This window comes from Polistes dominula, unplaced genomic scaffold (assembly GCF_049000335.1).
Source record: "Polistes dominula isolate Pdom_NZ unplaced genomic scaffold, Pdom_raw_medaka contig_28, whole genome shotgun sequence".
Taxonomy (NCBI): Eukaryota; Metazoa; Arthropoda; class Insecta; order Hymenoptera; family Vespidae; genus Polistes; species Polistes dominula.
In genome coordinates, this window is record NW_028300879.1 from 874917 (window position 1) to 892102 (window position 17186).

The 17186-nt window shown below is 33.1% G+C and overlaps 1 protein-coding gene across 5 annotated transcripts in view; it reads right to left on the minus strand.

The window, feature by feature from the left end:
- Window positions 1–17186, minus strand: part of Nrx-1 (neurexin 1) — a 263851-nt gene that overhangs the window by 236560 nt on the left and 10105 nt on the right. For all 5 annotated transcript variants that reach the window (XM_015324919.2, XM_015324920.2, XM_015324923.2 and 2 more), the window contains exon 2: window positions 123–173. In XM_015324919.2, coding sequence (XP_015180405.2) covers window positions 123–173 — 51 coding nt within the window. The remainder of the gene's footprint in view (window positions 1–122; window positions 174–17186) is intronic.

Sequence of the window (17186 nt, forward strand, 5' to 3'; positions counted from 1 at the left end):
TTTTACTTATTCAATAATATATTATAATGAAAAACGAACTATTCATTGAATATTTTCAAAAGAATCATTAAAATGTATTAAAATCTATAATATATTATATAATAGATAATATCAAAACTCACCCTCGGTGATTTTCGCTTGTTGACGCTTTCGACGCACGGGAAGTTGCCACACTGAAAACACACGAGATCAAATTTAAATAGTAGCTTGATAAAGTTCCAAGAATGGATGGGGTGATAAAGAAAAGAGAAAATATATATTGTTGTATCGTAGCTGTCGGCCATGTTCCTTTGAATTGCTATGCTCCGATAAATACTGAAATGTAGGTACGTACGTATATACACGGTATTATACATATAAATAATTTATGAGAGATAATCTATCGAGTTTCGCGTGTTACTCTCTCCATCCACACATTTGCGTGTGTTTACGCGTAACGCGTCTATGTATTATATTCATGTATACGTATGTTGGTGATAGAAAGAGAGGATAGGAGAGGGGATAGAGCTTGTCCGACCGAGTTGTGGCTGTACTACTTAGCCTCGCAACGGCTCGTAAATTCCGCTCGCATTATTTCGCAGCTTGTTTAAGCACGTACGCAAAATAAATCTAAACGATGTCCGCACGTCCTAGAAATTATAACAATTTCACTTGCACATGTGTCCATAGAGAAATAAATGTATACAGGATGTCCCCAAAATCAATTCACTAAAACGAAAAATGATTAAAGTTGATATATTTAATAAATATCATTCAAGTGGAGACCTTACATTTTTATTATCATTATGACACATTCTTATGTTTAAATGAAAAACAGGATATTATAATAATTCTGCTAACTCTTACTCCCAACCCATATAGGGGTCATTCATATGCAAGTACGAACAACCTACTAATACAGTATAAGGAAATTTATATGAAACTATGATACTCGAGTCAAAGCATGTTGATAAAGTTAAATAAATGTTAATTAAAAATTACTTGAAAATAAAGTAACAGGGAAAAGAAAGAGATGAATGATGAGGTCGGATTTTTCTAAATTTAATTTATTATTTATTTAGTTCTCTCATTTTTTCGCAATTTCGTCTACTTTCTCATCTTCTTCCTCTTTTAAGATTAAACAAGATATTAAATCGATGATGACTCTCGTCGTCGCGAAAGGAAGACGAGGAGGTCGGAACGAATGAGAGCAAGGAGAGAAAAAAAGAAAAAAGAAAAATCGATCGAGATAGAAAGACAAAGAAAGAGGGAAAGACATGGTAAGGGTTGAAAGATTGAAAAAGGTTAGAAGAGGAAATAGGAGGAAAATATGAGAGAAGAACCGGACTAGAGGTAGCAACCCGATATTTACGATGACTCGTTATTATCGCGAGAACGAGGACATTACGCGTTCCTAGACGTGCTTTTTAAGAGGCTATATCGTTGAGAACCAGATTGTGCGCCTATTTTCATACCCCTCGTCAACGAGAACGATGACGACGATGAAGATAACGATGAAAATGACGATGACTAGGAGGAAGATGATGACTACGAAGACTAAGAGGATCTCGAATCGTTATCGTAATCGTAATTTCTAATATTCAACAACGGGTTTCGATCCATCCACCGTTAGAGAAGGTAAACGGGGCCACCTTGACGAACCTAAAGTAATAATCGTTAATCCGTCTGCAATTTAACTGTACGATTACCGAGTACCTGCCTTACTGCTTTGTACCCAACCTTGCAGTTCGACTTAATTGATGGTTACGAGGATTTATGTAGCGACGAAACTGTAATGAGGACACGTTTGCAACCTCTATTCGTTATTGTAGACAGAAAGAGACAAATATACAAATAGACCAAAAAACAAAAAGAAATTAGAAAGGGAGAGACATTAGGTAAAACGCGATTTGCAAATTCTCATCAAAAAAGCACTGGCCCTCTCTTCAAACTTCATCTTTTTACTCGTTACGTAAAATGATTTTCAAACTTATGACTCTCTCTCTCTCTCTCTTTGTTTATAGATTTTTTTTTTTTTTTTTATAAAAAAGTAAGTTATGTAAATCAGATTCTATCGAAAATTTACATTATTTTACTTAAATTTATTTTTACGTACATATATTGTATATCTATGGTAGATGGATGGATAATCGTAATTTTTGTTAATTTCATTGCTAAATGAGAGAGGTAATATGCATTAAAGATATAATTCGATTAATTTGAAATCAACATTTTCATTATTTTGTAATATTCAAAATAATATTAAAATATTTTTTTTTTTTTATTCATTTTAATTAATACCTTATGAAATACTGAAAAATATTGCTGAAATATCGAAACTTTACATAAAAAAAACAAAAAGGAAAAAAAAGAGAACAATAAAATGGGTCACGAGAAAGAAAATATTTGTAAATGTTAAAATACGAAACAACAATAGCATGTTTTCGAGTGATCGAAGAGCAAGATAAAACAAGAAAAAAATCTCTTCTGACAGTTATTAAAGTCATTGTTTCTAGTTGGAGGGAAAAAAAATTGAATTAGAGAGAGAAAGCAAAAGAAAGGAAAAGGTAAGCTAATCAGGCGTGTTAACAGAATTATCGCATACACGCTAGAGCTTTTTTCAAAGCTTTCGTTTATCATTCTCCAACATTTTTTTTTCTTCTTCCCCACCTCCATGTCGCTTTTATTCTCCGTCCTCTACCTTTTCCCCTCTCACTCTCACTCTCTCTCTCTCTCTCTCTCTCTCTCTCTCTCTCTCTCTCTCTCTCTCTCTCTCTCGAATACGTTCACCATTTTTTGCTCTAATTAAACAGCACCACCACCCTACTTTTAAATCCCAGCGGCCACAGCTCGATCCCCTTTCTCACCCTTCCTTCCTCTACTTCACCCCTCTTCTTCTCTCTTTCCCTAGTTTTTTAATCTCTCTCTCTCTCTCTTTCTCTCTTTCTCTCTTTTCCTCATCCCTCTTCGTTTCGATAGAATATTCCAGAAACATCTACTTACTTAAACACGCAAGAGCCAACCTTTTTGAACGAAAGGAAAGAACGAAGGTGACTTTAAGTTAAACAAAACTCTCTAATTCTTTTTCTTTATTTTTTTCTTTCTTTCTTTTTTTCTCTTTTATTCGTTTTTTTTCTTTTTCTTTTTCTTTTTTTTTTTGTCCTTGCCACAAACCACAACCAGCAGCCTCGAATTTTTATCGCTTCTAACCTTACAACGAAATTCCTTTTTCTTCTCTCTTTCTTTCTCTTTCTCTTTCTCTTTTCTCATTTTTTCTCTCTTCGATCTTCGTCACTTTAATAATCCATACTTTTTTTGACCTACCCATATTTCTTCCCTTATATTTCCGCTATACGTCTTTGTCTTTCTGTAAAAAAAAATTGGTTATACGTCCAGTTTTCTTTCCTTTAATGGACATCAAGACAATCATCGTACTACTTAAGAAAATAAAATACATTCAATTGAACGAATCTTTTTCTAGAAATATTTATTCATAAAATAATTTATTTTCATAATCAAATTTAATTACGTTAACAATTAATTATTGTACAATTATTAATCGATCGGAAATTACCTTACGAGAGTATAAATTACATAAATTTATTTATATTTATACATTTGTATTTTATTTATTAAGTATCACTGACTGTTTGTTTGTTTGTGTGTGTGTGTATGTGTGTGTGATAATAATTCTATTTAATCAAATCGTATTGAATTATTTGTAAACGCCATTCACATAGTAATCGAATAATATTTGTTTGTGATATTCAACATATAAAGATATTTCATTTATAAATTATACAGGAAGTTTCATAATACGTAAGACCTAATTTAAAAATATAAACAGGGTGTACAAAAACAATGAAACAATGTTCATATAAAAACGTGCCCTATTTAATTCTATTTCAAAGTTATAGCCATTTTACTCTTTGAGTGCTGAATACTTTTAACTAAAATGTTTTGTAGCAACGAAATAATTAAAGTTTTTGTTTCTGTGTGTATGTGTGAATGTAATTTAATTAATTAATATAAATATTACATTACTTTATATTAATATTAACAAAAACACGTGTATGCGTCGATAGACCACTCTGGTAATTTTTAACAAATGCATATATGCGTCCATAGCACTTTAAGGGTTAAGGGTTCTAATAATTCCAAAAGATACTCAGAAAGATCATTTTTGGTTTAGATTTCTAAACAATGTTCTACATTTTGCAAAAATATATTTCTTGTCCAAATCTATGTCACACATTTCGTTAATTACATTTATTCACAATAGTTTGAATGTTCGGTTCTCTTACCAGAAGTACATCATTATTTTCTATTTGCTGTGCATTCAAAGTTATAAGTGTGTAATTAGATATTTATTTCTGGGCTCATTTAAAAACAATCGCGTATTCGACACAACTATCCTATCGTCATCATTGAAAAACTTCAATGCATATACAAAAAAAGATCTGACAACATATTCAACGTGTAGCAGAAATTTTGGATAGACTGCAATGCAACGCATCATCGACTAAAATAACCCATACAACCCTTAAATACATGAATAATAATATATTCCGAATTTATCAAACATTTTCTAACAACAAACTAACTTTCACACATCAATATTTATTTTAAATCTCTCAATTTGAATTATTTCGCAAAATTAATATAATAAAAATGTAAGTAAAAAAAAAAAAAAGAAAAAAGAGAAGATTGATCGATGAATAAAAAGGAAAGAAAAAAAAAGCTCGACCAACTAACGATAAGAAATAACCATGCGATAAAAAGTTGATTCTAGTAGAATATAAGAAGAAGAAGAAGAAGAAAAAAAGAATGTCGTAATTGTAACTAATGAGATCTTTCGAATTGATTAAAATGTTCAAGGTCAGATCTTGATTCGATAGAACAAAGTCGAGTTAAATATCACTAGGAATGTTTTAGATGAGATGATAGAAGAAATGAAGTGTCTATATGTATGTAAAAAAGAAAGAGAAAAAGAGAGGAATATAGAGAAAGAGAGAGAGAGAGAGAAAAAGAGAGAAAGAGAGGTCCAGGTGACGAAGGTAGACGAAGACGTATCGATTATCCCCCTCGACTTTGCGCAAACGAGACCACAGCGACGCGAAAGTACGATCGAAGATAAAGGTTACGTTTCTCGAGAAAGACGAAACGAAAACGACCAACGAAAACGACGAGGGTGGTCGTGTTTTAGATCTCTTTCTCTTTCTTTTCTTCGTCTTTCATTCGGATCAAAACTTTCCCAGTGAAACTTCTTACCACCTCCAGGAAAATAAAACTCAAGGGACGACTTAATCATCCCCCACAGATGAAACCTTCTCCAAGATTCTAACCAAATAAGAATAAAGCATCTTTGTCGTTTCTTTTCTAACGATCGTAGATCTTTCTTTCAGAAAAAAAAACAAAAGAAATCAAAAAATCAAATATGCGAACACAATTAAAGTGTAAAAATGATTGTTCGATTTTATTGGATTGGCAACTAAGTAATTGCGAATTTTTAAATAAGAATGAAATTTACAAATTTTTACTTTAAAATATAAGTTTATTTAATTAGGTACTGTCCATTATTGTTGATAACCTTTTGCCATCGGTCAGGCAGTGTCATAATGCCAGTGTTCATAAAATGTCTGATCTTTGTTATCAAAAAACTGATTTTTAGGTGTAAAACAAATTCCGCAATGACTTAATTGTCAACCCAATATTATACATTTTTGTTTGTTTTCTTCGAAGATCGTTTTATTTGGTACTTTCATATCATAGAAATAGTTTTTTCGTTAATATCGGCTAATAGACCGGTTAAGTAAAAATCGAATCTTCCGAGACAAGAGAACAAACAATTGTTGAGAAAGTAAATTATTGTTAGATGCTTTGTATTATTTGTCAAAGTTCATTTTAATTATTAGGTTTGTATAGTTTCTTCGTCAACTATTTCATGATCATACTCTGATATTAGGGGGACCGGAAAGTAATGTCGTTTCTGCGCATGCCAATACTTGATTGTCATTTGTCAGCTCATTGTTTGGTTCAGAGGCGTACCAAAGACATTGTGAGGTTATAGTGATTTCTTTACTTATAGAGAATTGAATTACAATTTTTTTTTGTAATTTTGGGTAAAATGGCCAGCCAAATACCAGAAGAGGTACACATCCGGCATTGCATGCTCTTTGAGTTTCGCAAGGGAAATAACGCAACAGTTGCTACCAAAAACATTTGCGATGTTTATCCAAATGCACTGGACATTCGTAAATGCCAAAGGTGGTTTTCCAAGTTCAAATCGGGTAATTTTGATCTTTCCGACTCGTATCGATCAGGAAGACCATCAGCGTTAGACAACGACGTGTTAAGGGCGGAAGTGGAAGCAAATCCGTGTCAGACGATCGAGGAATTGTCAAACAGTCTCAACCAACCTTGGTCGACCATCCAAGAACATTTGAAGCAGATTGGGAAAGTAAGCAGAGCAGGTGTTTGGGTCCCGCATAATCTGTCCGAACAGAATAAGGCTAACCGATCAATCACATGCAACTTATTGCTTCAACGACACAACACAGAAGCGTTTTTTGATCGCTTAATCACAGGAGATGAGAAATGGGTCCTGTATGATAACCCAAAACGCAAAAGGCAGTGGCTCTCTCCAAAAGAAATCCCTCGGAGTACTGCTAAGCCAGGTTTACATCCCAAAAAAGCGCTTTTGTGTGTTTGGTGGAGTATTCGCGGCATTGTTCATTTTGAATTACTGAAACCTGGACAAACTGTTACTGCAGACCTCTACAGCGAACAATTGCAGCGAGTCAATCAATCTTTAATTGAAAAGTGGCCAGCGATTGTCAACCGAAAAGGCGTCATTCTCCAACATGACAATGCAAGACCGCACTGCGCAAGGCGAACTCTAGAAAAAATTAATGAATTGGGGTGGGAGGTGCTGCCTCATCCGCCATATTCGCCCGATGTTGCTCCATCGGATTTCCACTTATTCCGAGCGCTGCGACACTTTTTAAGTGGCAAAACATTTGCAAATTTGGATGATATCCAAAATGCCATCTCTAGATATTTTGCCGAAAAACCAATTAATTTTTATCGATCAGGGATTGAAAATTTACTCACTAGATGGCAAAAGGTTATTGACAATGATGGGGAATACATCATTGATTAAAAATAAAGACTCGTTAAAAATGTATGTGTTTGTATTTAGCGTAAGAAAACGACATTACTTTCCGGTCCCCCTAATATATATATATAAGTTCACGTAAAGCTTTGATTTTTTTACGACTTATATTAGTCTCTCGGTTCTCACGCGACTTACGGATAAATGAACCCCAAGGGTCTGATCTATTTCACTTAGAAAAAGAAACCTGTGGATCGATCGATCGATCCAATAACAAATATACTTATATTCTTCTAAATCAAATAAAGGGGAAAAAATGAAAAATACACAAAAAATTACATGCACAATACACACACACACACACACACACACGTAGATTCAATTTAAAAGCAAATACCATTGACTTTCAAAATTTGTAAAAAAGAAATCTTGAATAAAAAAAAAAAATTCTTTTTCCGTCATTCTGAAATAAAATAAATTCATCGGAAATATTTCTGTTTTATCATAATATAAAAAGAAAAAAGAAAAAAGAAAAAAATTGGAAAATGTTTTATGCTATAAACTTTGATGGTAAATCTAATATATTATATTTATACAGGTTGTACACGTTCTCTCTTAAATCTCATTAATATCGTACGAACGAACGTTTCTCGTTCTACTCCCTTGCATGAAGAAATCAATACGAATTTAAAAATATTCTCGATAAATATTTCAAACTAGAAGTGTGGTAATACTTAGAAACGTTCGAACAGAAACTATATATCTGTGTATGTGAATCTACTACCACAAACTCTTCGATGAGATTGATATTTCATGATTACATACATATACTGATTCCTCCTCATACAAATTTCCTTGAAATGGCCAAATGGCAAACCCCCCCCCCTTCCTTCCTTCCTCCCCCCTCCCACCTCAAAAAAAAAATGTCCCTATCAACGTGCGACATTTCTCCAAGTTTTTTCATTTTCTTTCAGATTCTTCTTCGCCGATATATCTTCTTCTCACTTCTTCTTCTTCTTCTTCTTCTTCTTTTTCGTTTCACTTTTTCCGTTGCTTCTCTTCTCACTCCGTTTCTCTCTTTTTCGAAGTCTTCTTCTTCTGAGCGTATCGGATTACACGAAGTGATAGTCCAAAAGACGAAGGGTGGACTTCCTACGTGGTTGTCGAATTTATGGAATCCCTCGAGGGAATCGAATCAAGAAACCTCTCGATTCCACACTAAAGCTCAAACTTCCAAGTCAAGAAAGATCACTTTAAATAGGTAACTCAAAGCAACGAATTAGCTTTCGTTGACAAGTGACAAAATATTGATCAAAATTATGTATGATTAATTGCACCTTACTTCTATATTTCAAATAATTTCGAAATTATGCTTCTCATAAAAAATAACTGAATACAAACATTGCTTAATTCGAATATAGTAATAATTAATGATATCCAAATGTTCTTTTGTACAAAGAAAAGGTTTACAAAGGTTCATGTTTTTCGTCGAATAAAATTCCTAATTAATTCTCCTTGCGTTTATACGAGTTTTTCAAAATGTTATTGTTATTGAAAATATTTGAAAAAAATTTACTAATACTCATTAAGATTTCTAAAATATTATCCAATAGTATATTTTATTATTTACAACTTCAATTTCAAATAAACAAATAGTTACTTAAACATAATACAAACTTTAATAAGACTCGCGGTGTCGATGAATGATTAAAAAATGCGATACTAAAATGTGTTCAATATAAATGATCATACAATCTAAAACTTTGTCTTTAACCTTTAACCTCTAAAAATAAATAAATAAAATAGGATTCTAAATCATTTAAAAAAAAATATAAGCATAAAGTATAATTTGCTCGTAGCAAGCAGCAGTTGTGATATAAACGGATATTCAGTCGGATAGATTCGAAAAGCAGCCTCGTAAAAGTATAACAGATGAAAGGGGAACCAGTGGGGGTGGGTGAGTATAGGGTTGGTAGACATAGTAGGGATAGGTAAAAGTAAGTGGAAAATTTTTGTTCGACGCTTAACGGGAACATAAAGTATATAACGATATACCAAGGGACATAGAGCTCCTCTTGGCATCATAAATATTCCAAAGCCGGATTAGAGAGTGGGAGAAGTTGTGCGAACGAACGCCTTCGTTCCTGCGCGCTCTTTAACTTCTTTATCCTCAGCAAGGTGTCCTCTTCTCTACATTCGCTTTAGCCTTCTCGTGTTGACGCCTTATAGTCGAGTGCTTTGGCTATCTTTCTCTCTCTTTCTTTCCCTCTCGCTCTCTCTCTCTCTCTCCCTCTCTCTCTCACTCTCTTACTCACTCTTAACACTTTGACGCGAGTTAGGCCAAATAGTTCCATCGTAGTAAACAAGCTTGAATTATTCATAAGTACGCGGAAGATAATTCGGGAAAGGCCGTATGCAAAATACAAGCATGTATATTTAAGAATGATACTACCAAATTTAATAGTAAATGTATAAATCTATAGGATGTTTCAAAATAAACGTCATAACTTCAAAGAGGGATAGTTTCGGTATGATAAAGTAATTAAGGAAGAAGGTTCATACAATCGTACCATTAATATGAATTTGATTTCTGAATTATATATTAGGGGCTACCGAAAAGTAATCAAAATTTCTTCGATGAGGTAACTACCTTTGGTTTTGATGCAAGTTTTCAAACGGTTATATCTTAGATCTTCTCGTTTATTCCAATAATACCGGGTATTGTTTGAATTTGTCGACAACGTGGGATAAGAAGCTTCATTGTGAATAGTTGAAGCAAGTAATAAGTAATAAGAAGACAACTATAATTCGGAAACTAGGTTTTATCGGGTATACAGTTGTAACAACTTTTTTTTTTTCTTTCTTTTTTCTTATAAAACCAATAAGGAAAAGTTAAACTACTTGACAAATTTTCTTCGTCGAGAGATGAAAGAATAAAAAATTTCATGATAACTATCAGTAGAGGAAATATCTTTCTCTCTCTCTCTCTCTCTCGAGAGAGAGAGAGAGAGAGATATTTCTCCCCAATCCCACGTGTACCCCGCCTCCTCACGTTCTCATTCTCTTCTTCTTACTCTTAATTTTCTTCTCGGTCCTTAGATCTTCTGAAAAGAAGAAATCACTGAGAGACACGGGAAAGTCGTTCCTCCGGTATAGTTCATAAATCCCTGCTAAGAACACGCCATTTCCGTGTACGCCTCCTGTCAAGGAGGAAATGACGTAGAGCTCTGCGCGATCGCAATTTGCCGGAAGCAGAAGGTCGGTTCGAAGGATCGAACGATATATGCGTTGGCTTACTACCAATATATCTTTCGATAAAAAAAAGAATCTTATCTTATTGGCTGCTATCATTTTTAAACTAAAAAAAAAAAAAAAAACTTCAATTTATTTCATAATATTTATAAACACTCTTGTGTGTGTACATATGTTTGTGTCGATAATTATGATAATGTGGATTGTAAATTAAAAAGAGATTATACAAATTGACTGTTTAAATTAGAAAATAAATTAGATCAAACATTCTTGAATTTTTTGATATTTTTCAATTACTAGTGCTATTAATTGCTAGGACAAATAAATCTATTATTTTTGTATATGTATTTTTCAAACTAATTTAAAATTTAAAATTAGAAAAAAGATTAACTATAAGAAAGTCTAATACAAATTCATAGGCACTCTAATTATCTCATTTATTTGGAATATACTTTATTAAAAAGTTTCACTCTCGCGATAAGTAAAGAGTCAAGGTCAAAGTATATTTCAGTTAATATTTGATAAGAAAAAATGAAAAACTGAGAAACGTAAGTATCAACTTTTATATACGAAATGTAAGTATTTTTTTTTTGTTTTTGTTCTTTCGATAACTATTATTATTTTCAAGTTTGTAAAGCAAAGTATGTCATCATAATTTCACAAAAGAGTCCATAAGAAGTAATAAAAGTCACATAATTTTCGATCAAGTCAATTAGACGTTTGACGTTGTTATAGCCATTTGAAGTTAGCAAAGAATCGACGTAAAAGGTGAATCGTGTTGCGTTGAAATTAGAACGAAGATTACATGAAAGCTTAGACGTTAAATAATAGTTGTTATATATTATATAACGATATAACAAGAGAGAGAGAGAGAGAGAAGGAACACACACCAACACAATCAACAATTAGCGTGCTATCGTGCATGAGATATATTCTGGTAGAGCGAATAGAAATTCCAGGGATGGGATTTCACGTAGCACATAGCACTTTTAAACAAAAAACGAACGAATTTAATGGGACGACCAGGATTACTCGCCGACCATGCCGCTCGCTAGATACTATTATTCCGATTATTAGATTCCCGGTACATTAAATGCCGCTAATTAATTAATTACCGCTCTAGCTATTTCGACTTCCTCCTACCATATACACACGAGAGAACAAATAGCCCGCAGGAACATCGTCGCGTGCTCATTTCCGTTGATCGAACGTACTATAGACAGAAGTAATAAGTGATAATAGTATATCTAATGAAATTATCGACAAATAATTAGATGAATGTTTGAACCCTTGATATTTTCAACCTTTGACATCCCAACGCGACTTGTCCTTTTCACATCTCTCGAATATTTTATTATATCTGGCATATATACATCATGTGTGTATGTATGTATGTGAAGTGTACGTTGTTGAACACTTGAGGTAAATCATGAGAAATCCTTAGATCTTACCTGAAATTACTAAACGTTTTTAGGAAAGTATATAAAAAAATTCTATTATACAATTAAACTAGTTGTTTTTGGAAATAATTAGGTTAAATATGAATTTACAAGAGGTGTGTACTCAGTGGAAGTACTTAATTTTGCCTTTCTTTTTATATTTTAACAGGTCAGTATAATTATGTCAAAGTTTAGCTGCTTATATTTCACGAATGAACGGATTTTATAAAATAATAGTAACATATACAATGTTTAACCTATTTGAAAAATGTTTAACTGGCACGAAAGTATATCAATTTCCAGAAACAACCGTATCCTTTAGATCCATTATGTTCCTTACCTTATAACGATTGCGCATTAATCAACAATAAACCCTAATCTTTATTTCAAACACAAACTAAAACATTATATTTTTAACAGAAAAAGAAAGCTAGTGAACATCGGGATGTACAATAAAATGAATAAGTTACGTTATGTCCATAAAACTGGCTAAGGTGTGTACCTTTTCGTAAAAGCGCAACACTTTGTCACTTTTATCGTTTATCTTGGAGACTTAGTTATAAACGAAAACAAGTAGTATATACTAGCATAGGCTGTTGTCGTAGTTGTCGAGTCAGTTTTAAATCACCACTCCCTTGGGTAGATCGCACGTATATAAAAGTGACTTAGGTCAAGTTAGTAAGAGAAAAGAAGAGAAGAGAAGAAAAGGGAAGAGAAGAAAATAGAAGAGAAAGATAGATAAAGATAGTGGTGGAGGTAAAGAGAAAGAGGAAGATTAGAGATAGGAAATCCTTCGCTGGGGGAATATGATGAGAAATTCTAACGGAAGCGGAAAACGTTTCCACTCTTCTGCGTTAGAATCCCGCAGTAGTTGAATGGCAGTGCCGGTCAACGAAGCAACCGACTAAAACTGGCCAACGTTTGCGTTCTACCTGAAAGCTTGTAATTCGTCTAACCCCCTATTTTTTCTCACACCCTTACCACCATCATCGTCCTTTTCTTTACCGAGCTTTAGATCGAGCTTACCACGCGAGCCCGCTTCCGTCCAATTTTATTGCGACAAATCTTCCAGTAATACCAGCTCGTCCGCGAAGAAACTATTTTTAGAACACTAGCCGCTAGATGCCACCACCAGAACGCCAAGCAAACCCTTCCTTCCTTCCTTTTACCTTGTTACACCCTTCTTCCACTACTCACCCCTTATTCACCCTCAACCCAACACATATCTCTCTCTCTCTCTCTCTCTTTCTCTTCCTTCCTCTCTTTTCATCCTCTTTACTATACTTTGCGAGCTCGTAGAAAAGACCATATCGTATTTCAAAGCAATTTAGATGATAATGACACGACTATGGTATTCGTCCTCCATCGAGATATCCATACATATAACCTTATGTATAACCGCACACATAAATATATATATATATATAAATGTTTATAGCATAGACGTTTTATCGTTACCGCGTTATCGTTAATCAACGTAACGCTAATAATCCTATGCGATTTTATTCGAGAGCCCCGAAGTTGTAATTATCGAATGGTAGGAAAATTTAACCTTTCACCCTCATTCACCACCCCTCATCCAACCCCTTTCTCTACCTCATCTAGACGAGTCGGTACGAAGCGCAGTTCGTAACGGGCTCGATCGTTGGTCGATTTTAATTTATTATACGATTCATGCGTAATGCAACGTGAGTAAAACTTTACAAGTTTCACATAGCACCAAAATAACTGCCTGTAAAATCAATTAAACGAGCGTCCAACGAGCTTGCTTGCTTGGTTATACATACATATACCTACGACTACAGCGCCTACGGAAATTTATGTCGCATGGCCACCGCTGCAAGGGTTATCGATAAATTATCGCATGCTGACCGATCGCCTGACGGTAACCTTGAATCGATACGTTTCATAACTATTTGTTATTATAATCTTTCACTTTTATCTCAAGAAAACGTCAATTAAACTTTAATTATTATTATTCTAATTTATACTCGTATATTATTGTAAGATTATCAAATGTGTTTAGGGGAGTAAGTAATTATGAATTAACCCCTTTAGTTGCACGCTCGAGTTAACTCGAGCTGCGTTGTATTCTATGCTGCTATAAAAATTTTGATTAATTTTTATTGCCAAGAGAATGTTATGAATTGTTTTTTTACATTAAAAAAAAAAGTTAATTTTTTTTGGCACATAAAATGAACACACTTCTAATTTATACTACACCGTAATAATTACGAATATGTATATATATATATAAAATACCTAATATTAATATTAAAATTAAATTTATAATGAAAAAAATATTAGAGTAGTAATTAAGAATAATTTTAATACTTTTCAGCAATAGAAAAATTATAAACATATCTATAATATCTATTTCTGTTTAACAATAAGCCTCGCATGTGCTTAAAAATAATTACATTGAAGTAAAATAAAAGTCATCATTTTCCTACTTTATACGCCAAACATAATAATTACAAAAATATGCTAACAACCTTATTTTCAATATTTATTACATTTATTATTAATTTATGGATAAAAATATTTGAGGCAAAGTATCGTTAGCATAACTACTTGACGGACTCTACTCCGGATCTCACTAACTCAGAGGGTAATGTAAATCGTAACGCTTTATAGCCATGGTTCGCATTAAAGCAGGAATATATATGTGTGTGTATGTGTGTAAGTGAAGCAACCGTTCGGTTGTGAGGTGTTACTGGTAGGTTGCAAAAGTTGTAAGAGTAGAGGAATGCAGAACCGTGTCGATGGTTGGTTGTTGCACCGGTACTGCAGTTACTTCACCGCGTACACACGCTCGTCCTACTTGTAATTGCATCGGCATGGAATTACGTTTGCTAATGATGGAAGCTCCCTATCCTTATCTTACAAGCGTAATTTTCAGAATATATGTACATATGCATATACATATTATATATATATATATTTAAATATAAGAGAAAGTTACCCGGGAACAAAAGAGTTCCTTCGAGACAATAACAAAGCTTAACTTGGGACAATTTTCTCCTACAAAATACACTTATAAATCAATTATCTTCATACTCTCGAATTCTCATATTTTCTAAAAAGCTTTCTATAACATAATAAACGCCGATAATCGAAAGAGAACACTCACATATACAACACCACACTACTAGCCAAAGCATGGAATCACGTAAACTAAAACTTCTTAACTTATTATTTATATTTAACCATATAAGAAGTAAACAATCTACTGTAACATCGTCACCTCGGTTTGTGAAAAATCTAATAAACGTTAATATAAATAAATCTGAAGATTTAAGACTGTGTAATGCGATATAAACAGTAATGGAAACATTGTTAGTCTAATATTTATAATCTAAAGAATCGAATAAAATCTGATGTTAAAAATATTGAGCCCATAGCTTTTACGTATTTTTACGTACAGTGAGTTACAGGAATATTCCTACCTTTAAATAAAATAACATTCCAATTATTTTCAATTTCAAAGTTTGATAATTCTAGAAAATATGTCTATGTTTATAAAAATGTTAGAACATTTTCATTAACATTTCATTACAAGAAACTATCAATCATTTAGAATTTCCATGAAAGATAGAGAATACGAATACTCCTTTGACTGATAGCATGAATGACCTTATGTGTTAATTAAACTTTCCTCGTCGTGTGTCAAATAATGATAAGTATTGGTAACGATAAAGTATAGTGTTGGTTGGTTGGTAATAAAACCAGCAAAGGTTATCCTTGATCGACGTCAAAGTTTCTCTACTCTATCTCTCTCTCTCTCTCTCTCTCTCATTCTCTCTCTTTTAGTAAAAAAGAAAAGGAGAAAACAAGTCTTTGGTTAGTTTTTGCAATTTGCCCCTGTTAGGATTTTTACGTCGACTCTCGGTGATAAAATAATATACTACCGGCTTAACGTTCACATATAGCCCAGTTACGTTAGCCGAGTTTGCGATCTCGCGTAACGACCGTGGAACTTAAACTCTCGTTCTTCTACGTACGTTCCAGTAGAAACGATAAACGGTAGGAGAGTGAGTGGGTGGTAGGTGATTGTAGTAGTAGTAGTGTGGTAGGAAGGAACGAAAGGGAAGAGGTAAACTCGCGAGACTATCCGACTAAATCATAGATGTCGTAAAAAGAAAAACGAAAAAATGAGTAAAAAAAAAAAAAAAAAAAGAAAGGGGAGAGAAAAAAAAAAAGGATAGAAAAATAGAAAACTGGAGTAATTCCGACTTAATGCGCTTTGTCGTGCCCCGACAATTCTACAAAAATGAAAGGAAAATAAAATCAAATCGAGAAGAGTGTTCGTTAAAACCCGAAGAATATCTTGGATTCTTGCTAGATTATTTAAATATTACGAAATTCGTAGTAGCGAATTTTTCTTTTTTCGTTATTTTTTTTTTTTTTTTTTTTTGTATCCCTCGTCTATCACAAATACAATTTCGTAGAATGTAGAGTTGCATTTTATCCTGACGACGATTGAAAAAAAAAAAAGAAAAAAAAAGAAGAAATGGAAAAAAGAAATTTTAAAAGAGAATATTTCATTTCTTTTTCCTATTTCCTTCCTTTATTTATTTTATCATTTTTCTTTTTAGACCCCCTATCCCACATCTCTCACTCTTCCTCTATTTTTTTTTTTCTTTCTTTCTTCATAAAAACCCGGACGTCTATCGCGGAAGATAGTTTCGAACCGCAATTTCATTTCGTAGAATTTTTTTAATTAAAAAGCAGTTTCACTCCCAAGAGAACACACCGTCGGTTATTGCAAGTATAGTTATCTCCCCATGTGTCCATTTAAACGATACTCGAGGTCGGGCCAAAAGTACGATGTCCGGACACGTTGACGAAGAATTCTACTAGATGAGTTATGTGAATATAATAAAAATAAAAAGAAAGAAAATAAAATTTAGATAAGGTAAAAATAATATGTAAAAAGATCAAAATTGATTTATCCTAACGAAAAAGAACGTCTCTCGTTCACGTCTACACGTTTTAGTTACAAAAAACTAGTCATAAAAGATATGCATTTATTTGATCATTCGATAACGTAAGAACACGAATTACCGTCCTTTCTAATCTTCATCTTTTTTATTTACGTCCCTGGAGCGACGTCATAACGAGCTTTCGAGAAGGTAAAGAGAGAAAAATCCCTTCAAAAAGTTCCCAACATTTTTAAAGCGTCAAAAGAAAGAAAATTATCTCTTATTACATAAAACTAGAAAAAGAAGAAGAAGAAGAAGAAGAAGAAAAGAAAGATAACACTCGTCTTTATTTTCAAAATTCTCTTTTCTTTTAATTATTTCTGCGCTTTTATTCAAATACTGATTTTTCATTTATTTTCTAATATTTGAGTGGCGTTTATTTCAAAAGTAGCTTAGCTTTATTTTCCAAAAATATCG